Genomic DNA, 27,797 nt, shown 5'->3' with positions numbered 1-27,797 from the left:
TCCGTAATTTGGATCTCCACAATTAAAGTCTGCTAAATATCATTTAAATATTGAATAAACCCAATAAGGCTGTTCTGCCCCAATAAGGAGTAATTATATCTTAGTTGGGATCAAGTACAGGTACTGTTTTATTATTACAGAGAAAAGGGAATCATTTAACCATGAAATAAACCCAATAGGGCTGTTCTGCCCCAATAAGGGGTAATTATATCTTAGTTGGGATCAAGTACAGGTACTGTTTTATTATTACAGAGAAAAGGGAATCATTTAACCATTAAATAAACCCAATAGGACTGTTCTTCCCCAATAAGGGGTAATTATATCTTAGTTGGGATCAAGTACAGGTACTGTTTTATTATTACAGAGAAAAGGGAATCATTTAACCATTAAATAAACCCAATAGGACTGTTCTGCCCCAATAAGGGGTAATTATATCTTAGTTGGGATCAAGTACAGGTACTGTTTTATTATTACAGAGAAAAGGGAATCATTTAACCATGAAATTAACCCAATAGGGCTGTTCTGCCCCAATAAGGGGTAATTATATCTTAGTTGGGATCAAGTACAGGTACTGTTTTATTATTACAGAGAAAAGGGAATCATTTAACCATTAAATAAACCCAATAGGGCTGTTCTGCCCCCAATAAGGGGTAATTATATCTTAGTTGGGATCAAGTACAAGTACTGTTTTATTATTACAGAGAAAAGGGAATCATTTAACCATGAAATTAACCCAATAGGGCTGTTCTGCCCCAATAAGGGGTAATTATATCTTAGTTGGGATCAAGTACAAGTACTGTTTTATTATTACAGAGAAAAGGGAATCATTTAACCATGAAATTAACCCAATAGGGCTGTTCTGCCCCCAATAAGGGGTAATTATATCTTAGTTGGGATCAAGTACAGGTACTGTTTTATTATTACAGAGAAAAGGGAATCATTTAACCATGAAATTAACCCAATAGGGCTGTTCTGCCCCAATAAGGGGTAATTATATCTTAGTTGGGATCAAGTACAGGTACTGTTTTATTATTACAGAGAAAGGGGAATCATTTAACCATGAAATAAACCCAATAGGGCTGTTCTGCCCCCAATAAGGGGTAATTATATCTTAGTTGGGATCAAGTACAGGTACTGTTTTATTATTACAGAGAAAAGGGAATAATTTAACCATTAAATAAACCCAATAGGGCTGTTCTGCCCCCAATAAGGGGTAATTATATCTTAGTTGGGATCAAGTACAGGTACTGTTTTATTATTACAGAGAAAAGGGAATCATTTAACCATTAAATAAACCCAATAGGGCTGTTCTGCCCCCAATAAGGGGTAATTATATCTTAGTTGGGATCAAGTACAGGTACTGTTTTATTATTACAGAGAAAAGGGAATTCACTGTTACTATTTGTAATACACAAGATCCTTATATAACCGTACAAGCATTTTTTAAAAGCACTTTGCATTGTGTAACATTTTTACTGTAATGCAGATTGCTACACTATATATTCCTATAATGAAACTCCACCCAAAAAGCAGTTTTTGTGCATATTGAAAGAAAATGTAATACTCAGGAAAATGGCTGCTAATAGGCCAAAAAAGGAAAGGGCGGCTGTGGCCCCACTCGTACAATAATGACACAAACACAAAAATTCTCATTAAAGTGGGTTACAATTTGGCCACAGCTTTATTAATAATATATACAATTTGCTTAACTCCATATTGCAACATTACTCCTGCTGCAGCGATTCGACTACAGGCACCAAATACAATGGATTCCAAACATCTCCGGCAGCGTGAGTGACCCCGAGCCGTCAGCTACCGGCTACTCCGCTGCATAACCCACCCATAAACTGCCCATGTATAATTCCACAAAATAAAGCTGTGACAGTAAAGGAAAAAAACCACAATATTAGAGAAATAGAAATACCCAGGGGTGGGTGGGCGGCATGCTTTCACTGGCAATATACAGGTATGGGACCAGAATGCTCAGGACCTGGGATTTTCCGGATAAGGGATCTTTCTGTAATTTGGATTTCCATAACTTAAGTCTGCTAAAAATCATTTAAATATTTAATAAACCCAATAGGGCTGTTCTGCCCCCAATAAGGGCTAATTATATCTTAGTTGGGATCAAGTACAGGTACTGTTTTATTATTACAGAGAAAAGGGAATCATTTAACCATTAAATAAACCCAATAGGGCTGTTCTGCCCCAATAAGGGGTAATTATATCTTAGTTGGGATCAAGTACAGGTACTGTTTTATTATTACAGAGAAAAGGGAATCATTTAACCATGAAATAAACCCAATAGGGCTGTTCTGCCCCCAATAAGGGGTAATTATATCTTAGTTGGGATCAAGTACAGGTACTGTTTTATTATTACAGAGAAAAGGGAATCATTTAACCATGAAATAAACCCAATAGGGCTGTTCTGCCCCAATAAGGGGTAATTATATCTTAGTTGGGATCAAGTACAGGTACTGTTTTATTATTACAGAGAAAAGGGAATCATTTAACCATGAAATAAACCCAATAGGGCTGTTCTGCCCCCAATAAGGGGTAATTATATCTTAGTTGGGATCAAGTACAGGTACTGTTTTATTATTACAGAGAAAAGGGAATCATTTAACCATTAAATAAACCCAATAGGGCTGTTCTGCCCCCAATAAGGGGTAATTATATCTTAGTTGGGATCAAGTACAGGTACTGTTTTATTATTACAGAGAAAAGGGAATCATTTAACTATGAAATAAACCCAATAGGGCTGTTCTGCCCCCAATAAGGGGTAATTATATTCTTGATAACAGGTCCTATACCTGTAGTACCCCCTCGCAATCATTAACTAAGGCTGCGCAGGCAGACCATGGAGGCGTCAATTTGGGGCGCTCTTCTTGTCGCAACCTGAGTGTTTTTTCTACCCCCGACGACTTCTGGTGATGTCACCTCTGGTTTGCAACAACAGCACTTCCTGCTTAATGGTGGTCAGCAGGTGGCAGATCGGGTTGCGGATAAGGCAGTTGCAGGTAGCAAGTCAAAGCGAGGGTTGTGGGTTGCAGGCTGTGGGTCTGGGCCTCAAAAATTGATTCCGCATAAGACTCTACACTGCCTGCTCACCCCCACAACTACCCCCCAGCCATCACCACTAGGCTCCCCATTACCCGCTGGCTTACACTGTCCATCTGAAATTGCTCCATACACACTCAATCCCCTTCCTTCCAACAGATTAGCTATAGAACATACAGGGGGCCATATATACCTTATATCAGTGATCCCCAACCAGTGGCTCAGGGGCAACATGTTGCTCCCCAACCCCTTGGGTGTTGCTCTCAGCGCCCCCAAACCAGGGAGTTATTTTTGAATTCCTGACTTGGGGGCAAGTTTGGTGGAACAAAAACAAGATTTCCTACCAAATAAAGCCCCTGTAAGCTGATAGGGTGCATAGAGGCCCCTAATAGCCAATCACAGCCCTTATTTGGCTCCTCCATGAACTGTTATGGTGCTTGTGTTGCTCCCCAAGTCTTTTTACATTTGACTGTGGCTCCCGAGTAGGAAAGGTTGGGGATCCCTGCCTTATATCAATAAAGCTTTCTCTCTCTGCTAGTTACAAGAAGCTTTTGCATTATCAGATTTAATTTCAGTTTCTGTTGCATTTCTCCTTTCTCTTTTGATTCTAGAGAAAACAGATCAGCTCCCCAAGAAATTGTACTTTGGAACTTCCAGACTTCTTACTCTCTTGTCTCCCAGCCTGATCATTCTCTCAGTTTTGTTCTAGTCTCTTCTCCCAGGCACTGTTATTATGAAGAAATGTAGAATCATGGAGATAAAAAGATCTAATTAATTCTGATCTAGAATTAGCTCCAAAAATCAGGGCTGTGGAGTAAGGTACATAAATTCTTCAACTCCAACTCCTCAGTTTTTAATATAGTAATGTATTTCCCTCGTAGACTGGTAGAATACAACATACAAGGCATTTCATCACTGACACAGCTCAGCAATGTTAAAGGAGAAGGAATGGTACAGAAAGTTCAGTTTTACGGAAAGGCCATCTCCCATTGACTCCATTATAAGAAAATAATTCTAATTTTTAAAAATGATTTCCTTTTCCTCTGTAATAATAAAACAGTACCTGTACTTGATCCCAACTAAGATATAATTACCCCTTATTGGGGGCAGAACAGCCCTATTGGGTTTATTTAATGGTTAAATGATTCCCTTTTCTCTGTAATAATAAAACAGTACCTGTACTTGATCCCAACTAAGATATAATTACCCCTTATTGGGGGCAGAACAGTCCTATTGGGTTTATTTAATGGTTAAATGATTCCCTTTTCTCTGTAATAATAAAACAGTACCTTGTACTTGATCCCAACTAAGATATAATTACCCCTTATTGGGGGCAGAACAGCCCTATTGGGTTTATTTCATGGTTAAATGATTCCCTTTTCTCTGTAATAATAAAACAGTACCTGTACTTGATCCCAACTAAGATATAATTACCCCTTATTGGGGGCAGAACAGTCCTATTGGGTTTATTTAATGGTTAAATGATTCCCTTTTCTCTGTAATAATAAAACAGTACCTTGTACTTGATCCCAACTAAGATATAATTACCCCTTATTGGGGGCAGAACAGCCCTATTGGGTTTATTTCATGGTTAAATGATTCCCTTTTCTCTGTAATAAATAAAACAGTACCTGTACTTGATCCCAACTAAGATATAATTACCCCTTATTGGGACAGAACAGCCCTATTGGGTTTATTTAATGGTTAAATGATTCCCTTTTCTCTGTAATAATAAAACAGTACCTGTACTTGATCCCAACTAAGATATAATTACCCCTTATTGGGGCAGAACAGCCCTATTGGGTTTATTTAATGGTTAAATGATTCCCTTTTCTCTGTAATAATAAAACAGTACCTGTACTTGATCCCAACTAAGATATAATTACCCCTTATTGGGGCAGAACAGCCCTATTGGGTTTATTTAATGGTTAAATGATTCCCTTTTCTCTGTAATAATAAAACAGTACCTGTACTTGATCCCAACTAAGATATAATTACCCCTTATTGGGGCAGAACAGCCCTATTGGGTTTATTTAATGGTTAAATGATTCCCTTTTCTCTGTAATAATAAAACAGTACCTGTACTTGATCCCAACTAAGATATAATTACCCCTTATTGGGGGCAGAACAGCCCTATTGGGTTTATTTCATGTTTAAATGATATGTGCGCCAGAAAATTAGCAATGAGAATAGTGCTTGCTCTTTAGTTAACCCGCTTGTGTTTTTTCTGGCATTTTTACTGGCGCAAGTCATTATCGCTGTAGTAAACGGACGCCGGAATCGTGTCAGTCTCCGTTACCTACGCTACTGACTATTTTCTAGTAATGTTTGCGTCTATAATTGATGTTTATGCGCACAATCCCCAGCATGTCATTTGCTGTTTCTCAATGTATTTAGTCCCCAGCAGGCCACCGTACTGCAGCCTGAGAGGAAGAGCAGTTATTTACCTCATTACACAACACTTTAGCAGCAATTGTGCAACAAAGAAGCTCGGGGGCTGATGAGCAAACGTACACACAGTCCTGAGTTAATTTCTCTGCCGGGTTAGAACACCGTGTTCTTTAGGCCAAACGAGAAAAATAAGCACAGATTAAGGCAATTTAGTGAATATCAGGGCATGCAGTTTTTCATTTGCTGCGGCAGAAACCAAATCAAAGCCTCGTGTAGTTGGAATAAATCTACTACAAATGACAGGAGTTTAACCCAAAACAGCCCTAACTGATGCCTACTTACTGTAGAACCAAGGAGATTGCCATGGCAACGGGTTATTTCACATATTAAAGAAAATGCCATACAGGCACATCCTTAAAGGGGCTGTTTACCTATAATTTAACTTTTAGATGGATATAGAGTGCTATTCTGAGACAATTTGCAATTGGTCTTCATTTTTTATTATGTGTAGTTTTGTAATTATTTAGCTTTTTATGTAGCAGCTCTCCCGTTTGGAATTTTTAACAGCTATATGGTTGCTAGGGTTCACATGACCGTAGCAACCAGGCATTGATTTTAATGGGAGACTGGAATATGAATAAGTGGGTGACTGAATAGAAAAGTAAGTAATAAATAGTAACAGTAACAATAAAACTGGAGCCTCACAGAGCAATCGTTTTTTTGGCTGCCGGGGTCAGTGACCCCCATTTGTTGTAAAGAGGCAGGAGAAAAGGGCAAATAATTCAAACACTATTTAAAATAAATAACGAAGACCAATTGAAAAGTTACTAAGAAGTGGCCATTCTATAACATACTAAGTTAATGTAAAGGTGAACTACCAATGAGAATAAGAAGGAAAATAATTGGAAAAGAGTAGAAAAAAAAAATGAAGACCAATGAAAAAGTTGCTTAGAATAAACCTTTCTATGACATAGTAAAAGTTAAGGTAAACAACCCCTTTAATATCTATGGATAAATCCAAATACAGGTATGGGACCTGTTATCCAGAATGCTCGGGACCCGGGGTATCCTGGATAAGGGATCTTTTTGTAATTTGGATCTCCATAACTTAAGTCTACTAACAATCATTTAACCATTAAATAAACCCAATAGGGCTGTTCTGCCCCAATAAGGGGTAATTATATCTTAGTTGGGATCAAGTACAGGTACTGTTTTATTATTACAGAGATAATGGAATCATTTAACCATTAAACCCAATAGGATTGTTCTGCCCCCAATAAGGGGTAATTATATCTTAGTTGGGATCAAGTACAGGTACTGTTTTATTATTACAGAGAAAAGGGAATCATTTAACCATGAAATAAACCCAATAGGGCTGTTCTGCCCCAATAAGGGGTAATTATATCTTAGTTGGGATCAAGTACAGGTACTGTTTTATTATTACAGAGAAAAGGGAATCATTTTACATAGTTACATAGTTACATAGGGTTGAAAAAAGACCTGTGTCCATCAAGTTCAACCCATCCAAGTAAACCCAGCACACCTAACCCACACCTACCAATCTATACACACACATACATAAACTATAAATACAACCACTAGTACTAACTGTAGATATTAGTATCACAATAGCCTTGGATATTCTGATTGATCAAGAACTCATCCAGGCCCCTCTTAAAGGCATTAACAGAATCTGCCATTACCACATCACTAGGAAGGGCATTCCATAACCTCACTGCCCTCACCGTGAAAAACCACCTACGCTGCTTCAAATGGAAACTCCTTTCCTCTAATCTAAAGGGGTGACCTCTGGTGCGTTGATTGTTTTTATGGGAAAAAAGAACATCCCCCAACTGCCTATAATCCCCTCTAATGTACTTGTACAGAGTAATCATGTCCCCTCGCAAGCGCCTCTTTTCCAGAGAAAACAACCCCAACCTCGACAGTCTCACCTCATAGTTTAAATCTTCCATCCCCTTAACCAGTTTAGTTGCACGTCTCTGCACTCTCTCCAGCTCATTAATATCCTTCTTAAGGACTGGAGCCCAAAACTGCACTGCATACTCAAGGTGAGGCCTTACCAGGGACCTATAAAGGGGCAAAAATATGTTCTCATCCCTTGAGTCAATGCCCTTTTTTATACAAGACAGCACTTTATTTGCTTTAGTAGCCACAGAATGACACTGCCTGGAATTAGACAACTTGTTATCAACAAAAACCCCTAGATCCTTCTCCATTAAGGATACCCCCAACACACTACCATTCAGTAGATAGTTTGCGTTTATATTATTTTAACCATGAAATAAACCCAATAGGGCTGTTCTGCCCCAATAAGGGGTAATTATATCTTAGTTGGGATCAAGTACAGGTACTGTTTTATTATTACAGAGAAAAGGGAATCATTTAACCAGTAAATAAACCCAATAGGGCTGTTCTGCCCCAATAAGGGGTAATTATATCTTAGTTGGGATCAAGTACAGGTACTGTTTTATTATTACAGAGAAAAGGGAATCATTTAACCATGAAATAAACCCAATAGGGCTGTTCTGCCCCAATAAGGGGTAATTATATCTTAGTTGGGATCAAGTACAGGTACTGTTTTATTATTACAGAGAAAAGGGAATCATTTAACCAGTAAATAAACCCAATAGGGCTGTTCTGCCCCAATAAGGGGTAATTATATCTTAGTTGGGATCAAGTACAGGTACTGTTTTATTATTACAGAGAAAAGGGAATCATTTAACCAGTAAATAAACCCAATAGGGCTGTTCTGCCCCAATAAGGGGTAATTATATCTTAGTTGGGATCAAGTACAGGTACTGTTTTATTATTACAGAGAAAAGGGAATCATTTAACCATGAAATAAACCCAATAGGGCTGTTCTGCCCCCAATAAGGGGTAATTATATCTTAGTTGGGATCAAGTACAGGTACTGTTTTATTATTACAGAGAAAAGGGAATCATTTAACCATTAAATAAACCCAATAGGCTGTTCTGCCCTCAATAAGGGGTAATTATATCTTAGTTGGGATAAATTATTTTTAAATATTTGAATTATTTGCTTATAATGGAGTGTATGGGAGACAGCCCTTTCGTAATTTGGAACTTTCTGGGTTTCCAGATAACGGATTCGATGCTTGTATTACAATTAAAACGTTAAGCCTGTATGCAGAAAGCAAATAAGTGTGCGTACAGTGTATAACACATAAAAATACACAATATGTTATGCAGCCATACAACATTTTGAAGCCTCTGTAGCATTGAAGTTTTGAGTTAACTTTTAGTATGATGTAGAGAGGGATATTCTGAGACAATTTGCAGTTGGTCTTTATTTTTTTTATTATTTGTAGTTTTTCAATTATTTCAGTTTTTGTTCCCGTTTGGAGTTATACCATATTATAACCATTGTAAAGTTGCTTAGAATGATGTTTTCTTTTATTTGGCAAAAATTTTATATTTTGGGTTGATTTGTCCTATAAGGCAATGAACCAATAAGGATAAGAGTGCAGCCTGTTAGTTACTAATAGCGACACAAGAGCAGGTCACGGAGCAACCAACATATAGAAATAACGTGATGGGATGGATACCCAGCCCTCCGTGGCCCTTCCCCAAGTGGTACAGTCCACAGTCTCTCTCAGCTTTAGACACAGGTTTCACCACAACAGCAGGAGGGCCGGCAGCTGGACACCTTTGTCCTGCCGTGTACATAGTTTCAGCCGTGGCCCTTGGCTTGTCTGCATATCAGCCTGGCGTGGGCTCCACTTCAATACCGGGTTACTCGGTGTCACCCCGCACCCTGCTAACCAACCCCCTGCCTGCTCTGTGTGGTTATGTGTTTGTGTAGGACATATTTGTGCGTGTGGTTATTTATACGTGTGTGTGTGCGTCTATTTGCGTGCCTATGTGTGTCGCTGTGTATATCTCTCTATCTGTAGCTCTCAGCCTCTGTCTGTTTCCTGCCCCCCCTCCAATACCATCTGGAAGTCATATGATTTCTGCTACCCGCTGTTTACTACCTAGGGCTGTAAGCCACCCATTTCTCCTCAGTCCCCACCCCCATAAGCCGCCTCGGTGCTACATGGAAAGGCAGCAGAGATGTCCCGTGATAAGGAGCGACTCGTGTGTGCGGCCATCGTAGCTCCGTGTGTGCTCAGTGTACTGACGAGGCATAGAAAATGCTGATCGTTACGATAGGTTGTACTGCTACAGAAACACTCATTATTGTATATATAGATCAGCATTTTCATATCAATAGAGTAGTGAGGAAACAGCGGAACTAGTGCCATACAGCCCTATTGGGTTTATTTAATGGTTAAATGATTCCCTTTTCTCTGTAATAATAAAACAGTACCTGTACTTGATCCCAACTAAGATATAATTACCCCTTATTGGGGCAGAACAGCCCTATTGGGTTTATTTAATGGTTAAATGATTCCCTTTTCTCTGTAATAATAAAACAGTACCTGTACTTGATCCCAACTAAGATATAATTACCCCTTATTGGGGCAGAACAGCCCTATTGGGTTTATTTAATGGTTAAATGATTCCCTTTTCTCTGTAATAATAAAACAGTACCTGTACTTGATCCCAACTAAGATATAATTACCCCTTATTGGGGCAGAACAGCCCTATTGGGTTTATTTCATGGTTAAATGATTCCCTTTTCTCTGTAATAATAAAACAGTACCTGTACTTGATCCCAACTAAGATATAATTACCCCTTATTGGGGCAGAACAGCCCTATTGGGTTTATTTCATGGTTAAATGATTCCCTTTTCTCTGTAATAATAAAACAGTACCTGTACTTGATCCCAACTAAGATATAATTACCCCTTATTGGGGCAGAACAGCCCTATTGGGTTTATTTCATGGTTAAATGATTCCCTTTTCTCTGTAATAATAAAACAGTACCTGTACTTGATCCCAACTAAGATATAATTACCCCTTATTGGGGGCAGAACAGCCCTATTGGGTTTATTTCATGGTTAAATGATTCCCTTTTCTCTGTAATAATAAAACAGTACCTGTACTTGATCCCAACTAAGATATAATTACCCCTTATTGGGGCAGAACAGCCCTATTGGGTTTATTTCATGGTTAAATGATTCCCTTTTCTCTGTAATAATAAAACAGTACCTGTACTTGATCCCAACTACGATATAATTACCCCTTATTGGGGGCAGAACAGCCCTATTGGGTTTATTTCATGGTTAAATGATTCCCTTTTCTCTGTAATAATAAAACAGTACCTGTACTTGATCCCAACTAAGATATAATTACCCCTTATTGGGGCAGAACAGCCCTATTGGGTTTATTTCATGGTTAAATGATTCCCTTTTCTCTGTAATAATAAAACAGTACCTGTACTTGATCCCAACTAAGATATAATTACCCCTTATTGGGGCAGAACAGCCCTATTGGGGTTATTTCATGGTTAAATGATTCCCTTTTCTCTGTAATAATAAAACAGTACCTGTACTGGTAGGTAAGATATAATTGATCCTTATTGGAGGCAAAACAAGACCATTGGGTTTATTTAATATTTAAATGATTTTATGGAGATCCAAATTACGGAAAGACCCCTTATCCGGAAAACCCCAGGTCCCGAGCATTCTGGATAACAGGTCCCATACCTGTACTTTAGAAAGCTGTGCCGTAGGTGTTCCTTCCCTCTTGGTTCCCAGTTCAGAGCAGGGTGAGACTGCAGGGAAGGTTTATGTGCTGCTATACTAGGCATTATTTTTAGGGGGCAGGGGGGGTATGAAAAAATGTGCTGCTTTATTTAAAGCTGCCTGATAACAGAACTAAATGGAGTGATCCCTGAAAGCTCCGCTCTGACAGCACGTGATAAATCTCGCTGGGATCTCGCTCTGTCCTCTCAATCTCAGACGTTTCCCAACTGCCCAGGGGTGTATGCTGTCAGAACTGAGCCTTTTTTTGATTTAAAAACTGTAGAATAATGTGTCTGCAGTGTGTCTTCTCTGATCTACACACACTGTACCAAGAACGGAAATGCACTACACGAGAATGGCTACTGACTTTATTAAGCACCCAGGGGTGATAAATATGGCGGAGATGCCTGGAGCACATTCAAACATGGCTAGTGCCACCTCTCTGTGATAATAATACAGTACCTCATAGGTATGGGACCTGTTATCCAGAATGCTGGGGAAAATGGGTCTGTAATTTGGATCTCCATAGTTAGTTGGGATCAAGTACAGGTACTGTTTTATTATTACAGAGAAAAGGGAATCATTTAACCATTAAATAAACCCAATAGGGCTGTTCTGCCCCAATAAGGGGTAATTATATCTTAGTTGGGATCAAGTACAGGTACTGTTTTATTATTACAGAGAAAAGGGAATCATTTAACCATGAAATAAACCCAATAGGGCTGTTCTGCCCCCAATAAGGGGTAATTATATCTTAGTTGGGATCAAGTACAGGTACTGTTTTATTATTACAGAGAAAAGGGAATCATTTAACCATTAAATAAACCCAATAGGGCTGTTCTGCCCCCAATAGGGGGTAATTATATCTTAGTTGGGATCAACTGTTTTATTATTACAGAGAAAAAGGAAATCATTTTTTCAAATGTCAATTATTTGTTTACATTGAAGTCTATGGAAGATGGTCTTCCTGTAACTTGGAGCTTTTTGGATAACAGGTTTCCAGATAACGGATCCCATACCTGTATATGCATGTTTATGTTTAAACGTGACCATTGCTGGTTCAGTTATGTGCATTCAGTGCAGGCTGCGTTGCTCTATGGATATCTCGTGGGTCATTCTGTGCTGTGTAGCTACGGCCTTCGGTGCAATCTCTGGATATAAATACATTCACTGGAGACATTTCTTATCTGAAGACATTGGCCAGGACTGTGTGATGGGCCGTGCAAGCCAAATATTTCTTATGGACAGATATATATTATATGCATCCCCTGCACATAGGTTTAATGCCATTACGTGGGTGTATATATAGATAAATACATATGTTTTCTCAGCGCACAACGTGTGTGGTTCCCTGTAACCCTTACCAATCAGCATTTTTAGATGCAGATTCGGATTTGGTTCGGTGAAATCTTTCATAAAGGATTCAGGGTTCGGCTGGATTCTAAAATAGTGGATTCAGTGCCTCCCTAACGCAGCCAAACCAACTCACACATAGTTTGTATACACCTATACACAACTACCAGATGTCTGATGGAAAGTTGGAGAGGTATGCCCCCGACAATGAAAGAGATACGCAATTAGCTATGGTGGACAAAAGAGATGGAAAAGCTTATGGCATTACTTAATAACAATCTGTTTAATTACCTCCTCTCCTATCCCTCCCCTTCCTAATTATAATTCGGCTGGATGGACAGGGATATATTTATAATAAGGCACCCGCGGGCATGTGCCCAGCGTTGGACTGGGCCACCGGGAAAAAACCCAGTGAGTCCCCTCGGCCCAGACCCGAACCCCCCAAGGGTGATCCCATGATCCACTGGTCTCCCTCCCCCAATGTGCCGCAGGTGAGTTTCATTTAGGCACATTTAAGAGGGGGTGGGAGGGTGTTGGGGGCTCCTGCGGGGGGGGGGGGGTGTGAAGGCAGTAGGGGACCATTGGGGGGTGCAGGGGCCCCTGAGGCAGAAGCCCTGGTGGGTCCTGCACCCCCCAATCCAACCCTGCCTGTGCCTGGAGCATCAGGCCTTAGGGGGCGGCCCTCGGGCAGTGTCGGACTGGCCCACCAGGATACCAAGAAAACTCCCGGTGGGCCCAGGGGTCCCTCCTGCTTCTAACCAGTTGGCCTGTTTCATGGTCATTCCCTATTTCTGAATGGGAAGAAGGAGGAGAAATAGATGGAAGAATAGATGCTAGCATGTAAATAAAAGAGACTGGGAGAAGAAAGAGGTTGGGTGAGGAAAGGAGGAAATATAGTTTGGAGAGTGGGCCCACAGTCTTAGGTTTTCTGGTGGCCCCTGGGGTCCCAGTCTGACTCTGCCCTCGGGTGCCTATAAATTATTTTTTTTATTTAAAAAACAAAATTCACCCCCAACCTCCACTGGGGATTTCCATATTAAATCTGCCGACGGCACTTGGGGGTGGAAGTAACGTCACACACATGGCGTAGGGGGGTATTTGGATCTGGTACCCAGGGCAGCACCGGCACCAACTACACCCCTGTGGATGGGCCATAAAGTTATAGAAATACAGCACAAACTTTATATACCAGATACAAAGATTGCAGACTTACACTTAAAACTTAATTCTTTATTTGATATGTGTTTGAATATATGTAACATTTTCTTTTCTCCAATTGTAAACGTTAAAAAAACATATGTATGGGTACTAAACTGGGACATTTATCCCAGGAAGCTGCGTGACAGAGCAGTAAAGCAGCGACACCGAGACGGAACCTCCACCCAACGCTGAGCCCGGCGCTTACACAATTATTTTCTGTGCGTAAATAGAATTTTGGGTTAAAAGACAAATTTTATTCTGACCCATCCGCTTCTTTCCGCGCACCCGTAAGGCATTAGCGGTAACATTACCCATTCAGATTTATTCTGCTGCAATTAACCTGTAAAGTATAGGAGGGAAACCAGATAAAGGGGCTCAGTGTCCCAAAGAATAAAGTCCCTGCCAACCAGTCAGTGTATAGATAATATTCCCTAGCCAAGGCCTAGCAACACAGCGTGCTGAGAAGTAACCCAAGATTCCAAGTCTGTGGGGCAGATTTGCTAAAAAATCAATTTTTTTTTAATAATATAATTACCCCTTATTGGGGTCAGAACAGCCCTATTGGGTTTATTTAATAGTTAAATGATTCCCTTTTCTCTGTAATAATAAAACAGTACCTGTACTTGATCCCAACTAAGATATAATTACCCCTTATTGGGGCAGAACAGCCCTATTGGGTTTATTTCATGGTTAAATGATTCCCTTTTCTCTGTAATAATAAAACAGTACCTGTACTTGATCCCAACTAAGATATAATTACCCCTTATTGGGGGCAGAACAGCCCTATTGGGTTTATTTCATGGTTAAATGATTCCCTTTTCTCTGTAATAATAAAACAGTACCTGTACTTGATCCCAACTAAGATATAATTACCCCTTATTGGGGCAGAACAGTCCTATTGGGTTTATTTAATGGTTAAATGATTCCCTTTTCTCTGTAATAATAAAACAGTACCTGTACTTGATCCCAACTAAGATATAATTACCCCTTATTGGGGCAGAACTGTACTAATTACAGAAAGAATCCTTATCCAGAAAACCCCAGGTCACAAGCATTCTGGATAACAGGTCCCATACCTGGATACATATGTTGATGGAACTCTATAGCCTGCTTGAGAGGACGCTGCCAGACCAGAGGGAACCACTATCAGCCCATTCATTCGCAGTTACTTTAAAAGGAAGAAGACGTTTGATTATAATTTCCTGGAAAAGCTCTTTACAACTGATAATAAGTAGCAATAAAGTAGACAATAAGCCCGGCTGTATATGTAGTAACCATGAACATTTTGTGCTTATTCCTCAGGCAGTTCCCATTGCCTTAGGGTGTCCAAAATAAACGGAGGGAATTAGCGGTAACATTACCCATTCAGATTTATTCTGCTGCAATTAACCTGTCGCAGTAAGTAACGTATATAACGTATGGGAGGGCAACCAGATAAAGGGGCTCAGTGTCCCACAGAATAAAGTCCCTGCCATCCAGTCAGTGTATAGATGCCACGATAATTAGTAAGTTGATCTCCAAAAGTTTCTCGAAAAATTCAAGAACTTGGGCGAAAGTTTTACAAAATTTTCCAGAATATATCGCTATTTCTTGGGAAAAAAAAAAAGTGAAATTTCCATTGAATCCTCTATTTTTTCTAAACAGGAAGTGCTCCAGCAGCCATTTTATGAGTATATCCCATAGGAATGAACAGAAAGTGGGGGAGATTGGGTGCATTAAGCTCTAAACTTTCATTGATAAATAAGCCCCATAGGATTTTTTTGCCTTTATCTTAGATGCTGCTGGGGCAGTTGCTGCTGCTGGGGGAAGTGGGAAGGGCAGAAGACAAGGACTGGAAGAGCCTACTGTGGAGGTACCAGAGGGGATTGGATGGGGACCTGGGAGCTTACTAGCCATTCTCCAGCTGCTTTTGTGCAACAACAAAGCCACAATTTCTGCCAATGGTGCTGCATGGCTCCTATTGGAGGGGCATCTGTTTGACCTGAGGCAGGAAGTGGCTGTTCTGAGAGAGGGCATGGAGCAGCAGCACCAAGAGCAGCTGGCTTTTGAGGTACACCAACATGGAGATTCCCCTCTAGTAACCTATTGTTTCTCCTACTCCCATGTAACTGGAGGAGTCCCAAGCCGGACTTGGATTTCTTACCATTGAGTGCTATTCTGATACCTACTGGGAGCTGCTATCTTGCTCCCTTCCCATTGTTCTGCTAATCGGCTGCTGGGAGGGGGGGGATATCACTCCAACTTGCAGCGCAGCAGTAAAGTGTGAGTGAAGTTTATCAGAGCACAGGTCACATGGCTGTGGCACTCTGGGAAATGAAGAATATGGCTAGCCCCATGGGAAAAACAGATTACAATGCAGGATTCTGCCGAAGAAGCTCTAACTGATGGGGTTTGTAACAAACATTTCCCCATGACAGTATCCCTTTGTATCTTTTTACTGAAAAATATTAGTCTAAATGGTTATTGTTTTCTTTATTTTGGTTGAACATAATCATTTTCTACGTCAATATAGTTGTGAAAGCGTAAATATAAAAAAAAAAAGTTATTGCTCCAGTCCCTACGGGACCATAGAGTGGAGGGAACACAGGCAGCGGGGCAAAAGTCACATCCTGAGCATCAGGGGAAATGGCAGTCTCAGTCCCGCAGTCCTCTCTGTGGCCAATAGAATGGAAATTTCCTAAAAAATAAAGAATCAATTAGTGTTTATTTAAAGGGGAGGTTCACCTTTTACTAGGTTATAGAATGGCCAATTCTGAGCACATTTTCAATTGGTCTTCATTTCTCTTCTGCCAACTTCTCCCAGCTTAAAAAATGGGGGTCACTGACCCAAACAGCCATAAAATATTGCTCTGTGAGGCTCCAGCTTTGTTACTTATTTTTCTATTCATGCCCTCCCCTATCCATACATCAGTCTTTCATTCAAACTACTGCCTGGTTGGAGTTTGGTTGCTGAATTATCTTAGCAAACTGGAGAGCAGCTGAACAAAAAAAAAACAAAAACAAAAACCCCACATAATAAAGGGGAGTGGCCAACTGGCTGCCAAGATGGACGCCTAGCCCTGAAGCTCCGTGTATAAGTGAGAATCTCTCCTTTGAAGATGGGGGAAACACGGCAAAAATAGAGATCCCCAAAGAGATGAATTGAAGGGGAACAAACTTACTGATTTGTTAAAGACATTTCTGATGACGGGGGAGCAGGATAGCGACGCGCGCGAGGCCGGTTCCGAGATGGGGAGACCAGAAGAAACAGATGTGAAATCCGAATGAGACTCTGTAAATACAGATGGAGGTGCTCTTACTTACCTTAGAACGTTGCCTACAGAGCGAGACTCACAGACTTACCTGCACAGATTAAAGTAATGCCAACAGAGCATTCGACCTTTCCTCACACGAGACTGCCAAAATTCTCATCCTTGTCATATCCCGCTTAGACTACTGCAACTCACTGCTCTAAACTCCAGTCCAGTCCATCATACAGTGCTGCCAGACTCATACCCCTCTCCTCCTGCCCCAAAAAGTGCCGCCCCTCTGCCAACCCTTGCACCTGTCACATACAAGATTCAGTTCAAGATTCTTGTACTCACCTACAAAGCACTTACCTGTGCCACACCCCTCTATTTAACCCCCCTAATCCCCAAGTACCCCCAGATGTAACCTTCACTCTCCACCACTGGTCCGGGGACAGGTGCCGGGCTGAATCGGGCCACCTCTGGTCCCAATCACCTGTGATCCCAACTCCCTGATGCGTTACACAGCCATGACCGCTATGCGAAGCCCAGGAAGATTTCTACTGATCAGGACAAGGACCAAAGTACTTTATTAAGCTGTATGTAATAATAATAAAGTGCATAATATAACATTTAATAATTACATTTACATTATATATGCAATAATTATATATTATGCACTAGTTGTTTTCCTGGTATCCTGGTGGGCCAGTCCGACACTGCACCCAGGACTCACAGTGAACTAATTAGCCCCATTAGACACTGAAAACAGATCTGAATCTGTGGAAGCTCCACTAGAAACACTATTGGGGGTCACAGTAACGCAAAGTAGAGCAATCCATTTACTTACCCGCAGAATTGAGGATCTCGCTAATCGGGGCAGACGATGCAACCTCAGAAGAAGAAACAATTGACCAACTGGTTCTGAAACAGACAGTACAATCTGTGTATGGATGATAGAAGGATGGAAAAACTTCTACCCCAAGAACGAGCCAACGACAATGGATGAGATAAAAACACCCCACATTTTTGGATACATACAGAATATATCCTCCCAAAAGCAAATTGATGTTAATATTTTTCGGAGCTAGAGCGCATCAACCCCCCCACGTTCATGGGCAAACTATTTGTCTGGGAAAATTTGCCTCCGGGCAATGTGCCCATTACAAAATATGCTTATACATGTATACCTACTAATGATTATATGGTTTAAGTTAATAAGTTCACTGTTGAATGTCCTATAACTTAATTTTGACTATGAATACCGCTTTCTTTACACTGGTCTGTGCCAAATGACACTTTGGTCAAGGGAAATGTATGAACACTCACTTACCAATAACCAATGATGGAGAGCAAACTAAAAAGTGATTTCTTTGAATGGTCTTAATGTATCTGAAAAGAGAAAACAAAGTTAATATAATGAGAAAAGATAAGGGCAACCCATAACCAATGCAGAAATTAGGTGCCTACTCCCAATGGTATTTCAGTAACAATCCAGACCAAGAACTAAAGGAGTAGCAAGAGCACTGCGCAATTGGAAGATACCCTGTGTGATCCAAATGGAAGGTATTTATTTATTAAAGGACTATATCATGTACCAGGGTCGGACTGGGCCACCGGGACAGGACGTTGGGTGGGGAAGGGGGGCAGCATAGGCACCTGCAGGGCCCTTGGGGCGGGAGACCCAGTGGGCCCTTCACCCCCCAGTCATGTACCTTGTAGCATAGGTAGTATTTATCTGCCCAATACAAATCAAAACCCTCTAAGCAAATTGGCAAGTAAAATACCTGAAATTTACTAAAGGTATGTTTATTATAGGAGGGAACTTTAATTTCCCCCTAGACCCCCAGAACGACACCTCTAAAGGGCATATTATACTCTCCCCCTACAAAAGCCCTACAATCGCTAAGATAGGGTTATAGAATGTCCTGGTATCTATCTCAAAGTAATATACTCACTATTAAGTGAGTAAATAGTAAATAGTTACTCCCAGATAGATTATATTTTCATTTCACACCACTATTTACATTGGCCAAGAGAAGCCAATACTGACAATACACTATGGTCTGATCATGCAGTGACAACGGTAATAATTAATATACCTAATAAAACCTTCTCCTCTTGGCAATGGAGGCTGAATGGTACTCTGTTAGATGATCCAGACTGTAGTAAAGAAATCATAGATACTATAAAAGAATACTAACAAAATGTACAAAATGACAATACAGGTATAGGACCAGTTATCCACCCGTTATCCAGAATGCTTGGGACCAAGGGTATTCCAGATAAGGGGTCTTTCCGACGGGTATAGGCAAAGTCTGTTCGGGGGGCACATCAACGAGCCAATGTGGTCCCCAATCCGACTAGATTTTCTAACCTGCCCGATCGAGATCTGCCAGATGTCGGTCGGGCAGGCCCGTCGGTAGTGCCCATACACGGGCCGATTAGCTGCCGAATCTGTCTAAGGGACCCATATCAGCAGCTACAATCGGCCCGTGTATGGGGACCTTAACACCACAAAAAAATTATAACATAGCAACCATGGGTCTCCTACTTTCTCAACAAACTAAAAATATTCTTTTACCACCCTAACTAGATCAGTAGATTAAAAAAAAAACCCTAGTTCAGGTATCAGACCCCTTATCCGGAAACCCATTATCCAGAAAGTTTTGAATTACGGAAAGGCCATCTCCCATAGACTCCATTTTAATCAAATAATTCACATTTGGAAAAATGATTCCCTTTTCTCTGTAATAATAAAACAGTACCTGTACTTGATCCCAACTAAGATATAATTACCCCTTATTGGGGCAGAACAGCCCTATTGGGTTTATTTCATGGTTAAATGATTCCCTTTTCTCTGTAATAATAAAACAGTACCTGTACTTCATCCCAACTAAGATATAATTACCCCTTATTGGGGCAGAACAGCCCTATTGGGTTTATTTCATGGTTAAATGATTCCCTTTTCTCTGTAATAATAAAACAGTACCTGTACTTGATCCCAACTAAGATATAATTACCCCTTATTGGGGGCAGAACAGCCCTATTGGGTTTATTTCATGGTTAAATGATTCCCTTTTCTCTGTAATAATAAAACAGTACCTGTACTTGATCCCAACTAAGATATAATTACCCCTTATTGGGGGCAGAACAGCCCTATTGGGTTTATTTCATGGTTAAATGATTCCCTTTTCTCTGTAATAAAACAGTACCTGTACTTGATCCCAACTAAGATATAATTACCCCTTATTGGGGGCAGAACAGCCCTATTGGGTTTATTTAATGGTTAAATGATTCCCTTTTCTCTGTAATAATAAAACAGTACCTGTACTTGATCCCAACTAAGATATAATTACCCCTTATTGGGGGCAGAAGAGCCCTATTGGGTTTATTTAATGGTTAAATGATTCCCTTTTCTCTGTAATAATAAAACAGTACCTGTACTTGATCCCAACTAAGATATAATTACCCCTTATTGGGGGCAGAACAATACTAGTTGGTTTAATTACTGTTTAAATAATTTTTCTAGCAAACTTAAGGTAGGAGATCTGAACTACAGAAAGAACCCTTATCTGGAAAACCCCAGGTCCCGAGCATTCTGGATAATGGGTCCCCTACCCATATAAATAAAGAAAGCACTTACTTACCTGGTTAAAAATCCACATCTTTTCCTTATGCACCAACCTTAAACTGTAATTCTCAATAGTCAAACTAAGAACCTGAAAGAAAGTTGAATAACAAAAGGTTAATGATTATGACAAACAATAGGAAACTGTATATAATGTTATGTTTTATGAATGAACAAAGAATACTAAAAAAAAAAAAAGTGACCAATTGCATAACTCTTAGAATAATACTCTCTACGACTGTTTTGTCTAAACAGTCACTTACCTGCCCGGGCCAAGTTGTAGGTCCCCTTAGAACAGCGCCGTCAGTCAGGCATAACGGGTCACCTTCATAGGGATTGGGGCAGTCTGATCCTGGCAGGGAGTCCACTTGCTGCCGTCAATCAGAAAGCATTTTTGATTTTCATCTTGAAAATAAAAATATTTTTAAACATCAGCAATATATTGGTTTGTTAAAGTAACACTGACATGGGAAACATGTTTGTTACAAAACCCATCAGTTAATAGAGCTTCTCCTGCAGAATCCTGCATTGTAATCTGTTTTTCCCATGGGGCTAGCCATATTCTTCATTTCCCAGGGTGCCACAGCCATGTGACCTGTGCTCTGATAAACTTCACTCACACTTTACTGCTGCGCTGCAAGTTGGAGTGATATCCCCCCCTCCCCCAGCAGCCGATCAGCAGAACAATGGGAAGGGAGCAAGATAGCAGCTCCCAGTAGGTATCAGAATAGCACTCAATAGTAAGAAATCCAAGTCCGGCTTGGGACTCCTCCAGTTACATGGGAGTAGGAGAAACAATAGGTTAGCTGAAAGCAGTTCTAATGTGTAGCGCTGGCTGAAAGCTCAGACTCAGGCACACTTTACTGCTGCGCTGCAAGTTGGAGTGATATCCCCCCCCCTCACCCCCAGCAGCCGATCAGCAGAACAATGGGAAGGGAGCAAGATAGCAGCTCCCAGTAGGTATCAGAATAGCACTCAATAGTAAGAAATCCAAGTCCGGCTTGGGACTCCTCCAGTTACATGGGAGTAGGAGAAACAATAGGTTAGCTGAAAGCAGTTCTAATGTGTAGCGCTGGCTGAAAGCTCAGACTCAGGCACAAGGCACTGAGATGGCGCCTACACACCAATATTACAGCTACAAATACATTTGTTGGTTGAAGAATAAAAGGTTAAATGGCAGAGGGAATTATTTGCTGTGTAACAGGGTCATTTAGAGATAAAAAGTGCCCCATAAATATCATGGCAGTGTCCCTTTAATGCAGAGAAAGCGGCAGTCACCTGAATGTGGCCAAATAGCAGTCAGTTCCTCGGCAGCTCTGTCTCCCAGACGGTGGGTCACAGGAGAGACATCCCAGTAGCAGAAGTGAGGTTCAGGCTTCTCCATAGACACACTCCATAGCAACGCTACAAAGCAGCAAAGGGTGCCGGTGGGGGGGGGGGGGGGGGACAGCACGGGAGGGTCCCACAAACCTAAAAGGAGAATTAGTTAATAATGGGAATATTTTCAATTTCACAGCACTGTTTTTTTTTCTTGTAAGTGTCTCTACTTACAGCAGGAGGAGTCCCGGGCAGGCCTTACGGCTAGGGGCACGCCGGCACATCACCATCAGCCGCCTCTATGTATGTAAGGAAGGAACAGATTGGTTACATTAAGAAGTTGCATTGATAACGTGACCAAACTCATTGTAAAGGAAAACTAAACCCCCCCAGAGTGAATATGTAACCAACACACTGTTTATATCATATTAAGGGGCCTATTAAATAATCTCCCCAAACTGGAATATATATATCAGTAAATATTGTCCTTTTTACATCTTTTCCCTTGAGCCGCCATTTTGTGCTGGGCTGTGTGCTCCCTCAGAGATCAGCTGACAGGAAGTGATGCAGCTCTAACTGTAACAGGAAGTAGTGTGGGAGTAACAGGCAGAACTCAGGCCCCATCAGCCAATGAATGGACAAACATGTATGTGTGCCTTGGCTTGTTTGTGGGCACTGTGAATCCTATGATCCCAGGGGGCGGCCCTTAGTACTTAAAATGGCAGTTTCCTATTTAGGATTACCCAATGGCACATACTGCTAAAAAAAAGTATATTTATATCAAAATGGTTTATTTAGATGAAGCAGGGCTTTACATATGAGCTGTTTATGCAATATATTGTTATAGAGACGTACATTGTTTGGGGGTGTAGCGTGGCCATTCAGATTGTGTGCCCCACAAACTTCTGTTCTACATCTACACTGTAATGAGATCCCTGTATAATAAGGCCAAACACCTATCAGAGTTATTACTGCACTCGGCAAAGTCACCATTATGTTCATACAGTTCCAGCATTTAGTACAAAAACACAGTACAGGTATGGGACCCGTTATCCAGAATGCTTGGGACCTGTGGTTTTCCAGATAAGGGGTCTTTCTGTAATTCAGATCTACCTAAAGTCTGCTAAAACATTATTTAAACAGTAATTAAACCCAATAGGACTGTTCTGCCCCAATAAGGGGTAATTATATCTTAGTTGGGATCAAGTACAGGTACTGTTTTATTATTACAGAGAAAAGGGAATCATTTAACCATGAAATAAACCCAATAGGGCTGTTCTGCCCCCAATAAGGGGTAATTATATCTTAGTTGGGATCAAGTACAGGTACTGTTTTATTATTACAGAGAAAAGGGAATCATTTAACCATGAAATAAACCCAATAGGGCTGTTCTGCCCCCAATAAGGGGTAATTATATCTTAGTTGGGATCAAGTACAGGTACTGTTTTATTATTACAGAGAAAAGGGAATCATTTAACCATGAAATAAACCCAATAGGGCTGTTCTGCCCCAATAAGGGGTAATTATATCTTAGTTGGGATCAAGTACAGGTACTGTTTTATTATTACAGAGAAAAGGGAATCATTTAACCATTAAATACACCCAATAGGGCTGTTCTGCCCCAATAAGGGGTAATTATATCTTAGTTGGGATCAAGTACAGGTACTGTTTTATTATTACAGAGAAAAGGGAATCATTTAACCATGAAATAAACCCAATAGGGCTGTTCTGGCCCCAATAAGGGGTAATTATATCTTAGTTGGGATCAAGTACAGGTACTGTTTTATTATTACAGAGAAAAAGGAATCATTTTTAAAAATGTGAATTCTGATTAAAACGGAGTCTATGGGAGACTGCCTTTCCGTAATTCAGAACTTTCTGGATAATGGGTTTCTGGATAAGGGGTCAGATGCCTGTACATATTTTGGTTTGAATAATTGTCTTCTGGGTAACGCATTTCCAAGGGTAAATTAGACAGTTCCTAACACTTTCAAGGAGAAGTTAAACACATTAATGACTTATATTATTATTATTATTATTATTATTAATATTATTAGTGATAGAAACATTCAACTTACAACGAAAGCGCGAGGCGATGAGCTGATTCCGCACTCTTCTCCCCTGTCGGTTATCCCAGCGCCTGCCAACGTACCCCTCAATCTCAGGTTCCAGATGATCATCAATGTCTGCGGGTAGGCCGTGCTGCAGTGCCACATTGTGCAACATGGCGCAGACAATGATGATCTCTGAAACCTTAATGGGGGAATAAAGAAGGGCTCCCCCATTGACTGAGAGGCATCGGAAGCGCGACTTGAGCGCCCCAAACAGGCGCTGGGTGACCTTGTGCGTCTTCCGATGGGCACGGTTGTACCTACGTTGGGCAGGTGTGCGGGGAAAACGTATGGGGGTCATCAGCCAGGGCAGAACCCCGTATCCTGCGTCTCCTACAGCAAAGAAAGAGAAAAGAAAAAAACAAAAAGGTTTGAGGGGAAACACATCCAGCCCTTATTTACACAGTCAGATACACGAGAGAGATTCCCTAAAAATCCCCCCTATTCAGGTGGAGACACAAGGAACTACTTAGTAGCAGCTACTAAAACAGACAATGCGGATCATTTACTGATAACTGTCTCTACGTGTGTTTAGAAGAGGGAATTCTCAGTATTGTCTATGGCAGGGGATTTTCTGGCGTTTAGTAGCCGTGACAAGTAGCTGCTACTAAGTAGCTCTGTGTGTCTTCCCCAGAAACTCCCCTGCCATAGACAATACTGAAAATTCCCTCTGCTAAACACATAGAGATAGTTATCAGTAAATGATCAGCATTGTCTGTTTCTGTAGCTGCTACTAAGTAGTTCCATGTGTCTCCACCCTAAACCTTAGAAAATCCCCTGCCATAGACAATACTGAGAATTGCCTCTGCTAAACACACGTAGAGACAATTATCAGTAAATGATCAGCATTGTCTGTTTTAGTAGCCGCGACAAGTAGGGTGAAGACATGCGGAGCTACTATTAGCAGCTAAGGGTGAAGACACACTGGGCTACTAGTAGCACCTACTTTTTAACGGCTACTAAACTCCAGAAAATCCCCTGCCATAGACAATACTGAGAATTGCCTCTGCTAAACACATAGAGACAGTTATCAGTAAATGATCAGCATTGTCTGTTCCTGTAGCTGCTACTAGTAGCTCCGTGTGTCTCCCTTACGCATGACCAGGTGTGAGGAGTTAATTGGTCCATTAATTAGAAAGAGACTATTTCAAACAAGCGCTTTACAAAACTACCATTCCCAAGATGCCTAGTCATTTTATCAATTTAAGGTTTGAATTTTCCCACTTACAGATCCAATTAGCAATGATTTCCAACACAAACGAGGGCAAGTAACCTGGCACATAATGAAGATGTGAATGTCGCTCCTGTTATAGTTACTGTTTAAGTTAAACTTTTAGTATGTTATAGAATGGCCAATTCTAAGCAACTTTTCAATTGGTCTTCATTATTTGTTATACAGGTATAGGACTCGTTATCCAGAATGCTCGGGACCAAAGGTATTCCGGATAAGGGGTCTTTCTGTAATTTGGATCTCCATACCTTAAGTCTACTAAAGAATCAAAACATTAATTAAACCCAATAGGGCTGTTCTGCCCCCAATAAGGGGTAATTATATCTTAGTTGGGATCAAGTACAGGTACTGTTTTATTATTACAGAGAAAAGGGAATCATTTAACCATTAAATAAACCCAATAGGGCTGTTCTGCCCCAATAAGGGGTAATTATATCTTAGTTGGGATCAAGTACAGGTACTGTTTTATTATTACAGAGAAAAGGGAATCATTTAACCATGAAATAAACCCAATAGGGCTGTTCTGCCCCAATAAGGGGTAATTATATCTTAGTTGGGATCAAGTACAGGTACTGTTTTATTATTACAGAGAAAAGGGAATCATTTAACCATGAAATAAACCCAATAGGGCTGTTCTGCCCCAATAAGGGGTAATTATATCTTAGTTGGGATCAAGTACAGGTACTGTTTTATTATTACAGAGAAAAGGGAATCATTTAACCATGAATTAAACCCAATAGGGCTGTTCTGCCCCCAATAAGGGGTAATTATATCTTAGTTGGGATCAAGTACAGGTACTGTTTTATTATTACAGAGAAAAGGGAATCATTTAACCATGAAATAAACCCAATAGGGCTGTTCTGCCCCCAATAAGGGGTAATTATATCTTAGTTGGGATCAAGTACAGGTACTGTTTTATTATTACAGAGAAAAAGGAAATCAGTTTTAAAATTCTGAATTATTTGCTTATAATGGAGTCTATGGGAGATGGTCTTTCTGGATAAGGGGTTTATGGATAAGGTATCCCATACCTGTAGTTCTTTAATTATTTGCCTTCTACTTGGCATTTTTTTTTTTTTTTTTTTTTTTAATAAGGGTCACTGACCCCGGCAGCCAGAAAACTATTGCTCAATGAAGCTCCAGTTTTATAGTAACTTTTTCTAACCTTTACAAAGCAGTCCCTCCCCTATTCATATACAAGTCTCTCATCCAAACCACTCCCTGGTTGCTAAGGTAGCTTGGTCCCTAGCAACCAAATAGCTGCTGAAACGCCAAACTAGGAGGCTGCTGAACTGAAAATGAACTAAAAAAAACACTACAAATAAAAAAAGACCAATTGCAATTTTTTCAGATCACCACTCTCTACATTATACTAAAAAGTTAATTCAAAAGTCAATAACCCCTATAGGAACCAACATGATTTTATGGTGAAATTGGCATTAAACAGTGGAAGTACTTACCCACCAGCCAGCCCCGGGGCATCTCTCCTTGGGTGAAGCGCTCGTAGAGGGCCGACTGACGCAGGATATGGGCATCGTGGACACTTCCGGGAAAGCCAGATCTCACACTCATGATCCGCAGGTGGGAATCGCACACCACCTGGACGTTGATGGAATGGGAGCGCTCGCGGTTACGGTAGCGCTCCCGGTGAGCCCGAGGCGGTGTGAGCGGAACATGGGTGCAATCAATGGCTCCCAGGCAATTTGGAAAACGGCCAATGAGGTAAAAGTCTTGCTTTACCCCTGTCCACTCTGCCTCGGTTGAGGGAAAGGAAATGAGCCTCTGCGAGTGCGGCAGAAGCGCCCGGAGCACTTGCGTCAGGATGCGGCTGAAGGTGGGCTGGCTCATACCGGCGAGGTGCGCGGAGACCTGTTGGAAACTACCGCTGCCCAGGAAATGCAGGACCGCAAGCAGCTTGCAAATCCCGGGCAGCGCCTGAGACCGCGCCGTCACAGGATCTAGATCCCATCTAACTAGGTCAAACACCTGCAAAATGGCGGCGCGGCTCAGGGGGTACATCCGCAGCACCTCATCATCAGACAGCTCGCCAAAGGAAGGGACAGCCCTCCAGAATTGGCGAGACCGTCTGATCCTAACACGTGGCACAGGGACGGGGGGCTCCTCTTGTTCCCTCCCCTCTTGGGGCTCCTCTTGGTCCCTCCCCTCTTGGGGCTCCTCTTGGTCCCTCCCCTCTTGGGGCTCCTCTTGGTCCCTCCCCTCTTGGGGCTCCTCTAGCCTCCCTTGTTGGGGCTCCTCTTGTTCCCTCCCCTCTTGGGGCTCCTCTTGGTCCCTCCCCTCTTGGGGCTCCTCTTGGTCCCTCCCCTCTTGGGGCTCCTCTAGCCTCCCTTGTTGGGGCTCCTCTTGGTCCCTCCCCTCTTGGGGCTCCTCTAGCCTCCCTTGTTGGGGCTCCTCTTGGTGCCTCCCCTCTTGGGGCTCCTCTAGCCTCCCTTGTTGGGGCTCCTCTTGGTCCCTCCCCTCTTGGGGCTCCTCTAGCCTCCCTTGTTGGGGCTCCTCTTGGTCCCTCCCCTCTTGGGACTCCTCTTCCCATTGCTCCAAAGCATAAATGACAGCACACAGTACAGGAACTACGATATCCTCCTCCAT

The 27,797-nt window shown here is 41.3% G+C and overlaps 1 protein-coding gene across 1 annotated transcript; it reads right to left on the bottom strand.

Moving 5' to 3' along the window:
* Positions 1-21,965: 21,965 nt before the first annotated feature.
* On the bottom strand, positions 21,966-27,797 carry LOC116407990 (putative nuclease HARBI1). The gene is made up of 4 exons (XM_031894594.1): positions 26,654-27,797; positions 23,930-24,295; positions 22,086-22,150; positions 21,966-22,004 (listed from the first exon to the last, which is right to left on the bottom strand). Coding segments are annotated over exons 1-3 (1,512 nt in total). The 3' UTR covers positions 21,966-22,004; positions 22,086-22,148.

The sequence above is a fragment of the Xenopus tropicalis genome, chromosome 10 (genome assembly GCF_000004195.4).
Source record: "Xenopus tropicalis strain Nigerian chromosome 10, UCB_Xtro_10.0, whole genome shotgun sequence".
NCBI lineage: Eukaryota > Metazoa > Chordata > Amphibia > Anura > Pipidae > Xenopus > Xenopus tropicalis.
This window is presented reverse-complemented; position numbering and strand designations above follow the sequence as displayed.

What these genes read in the sequence shown, in the direction of transcription:
- LOC116407990 (XM_031894594.1), bottom strand. Translation starts at nt 27,797, where the DNA reads ATGGAGGAGGATATCGTAGTTCCTGTACTGTGTGCTGTCATTTATGCT. An exon ending in GCCCCGGGGCTGGCTGGTGG is followed by an intron (nt 24,296 to 26,653) that starts GTAAGTACTTCC and finishes TCTTTGCTGTAG; the next exon opens with GAGACGCAGGATACGGGGTT.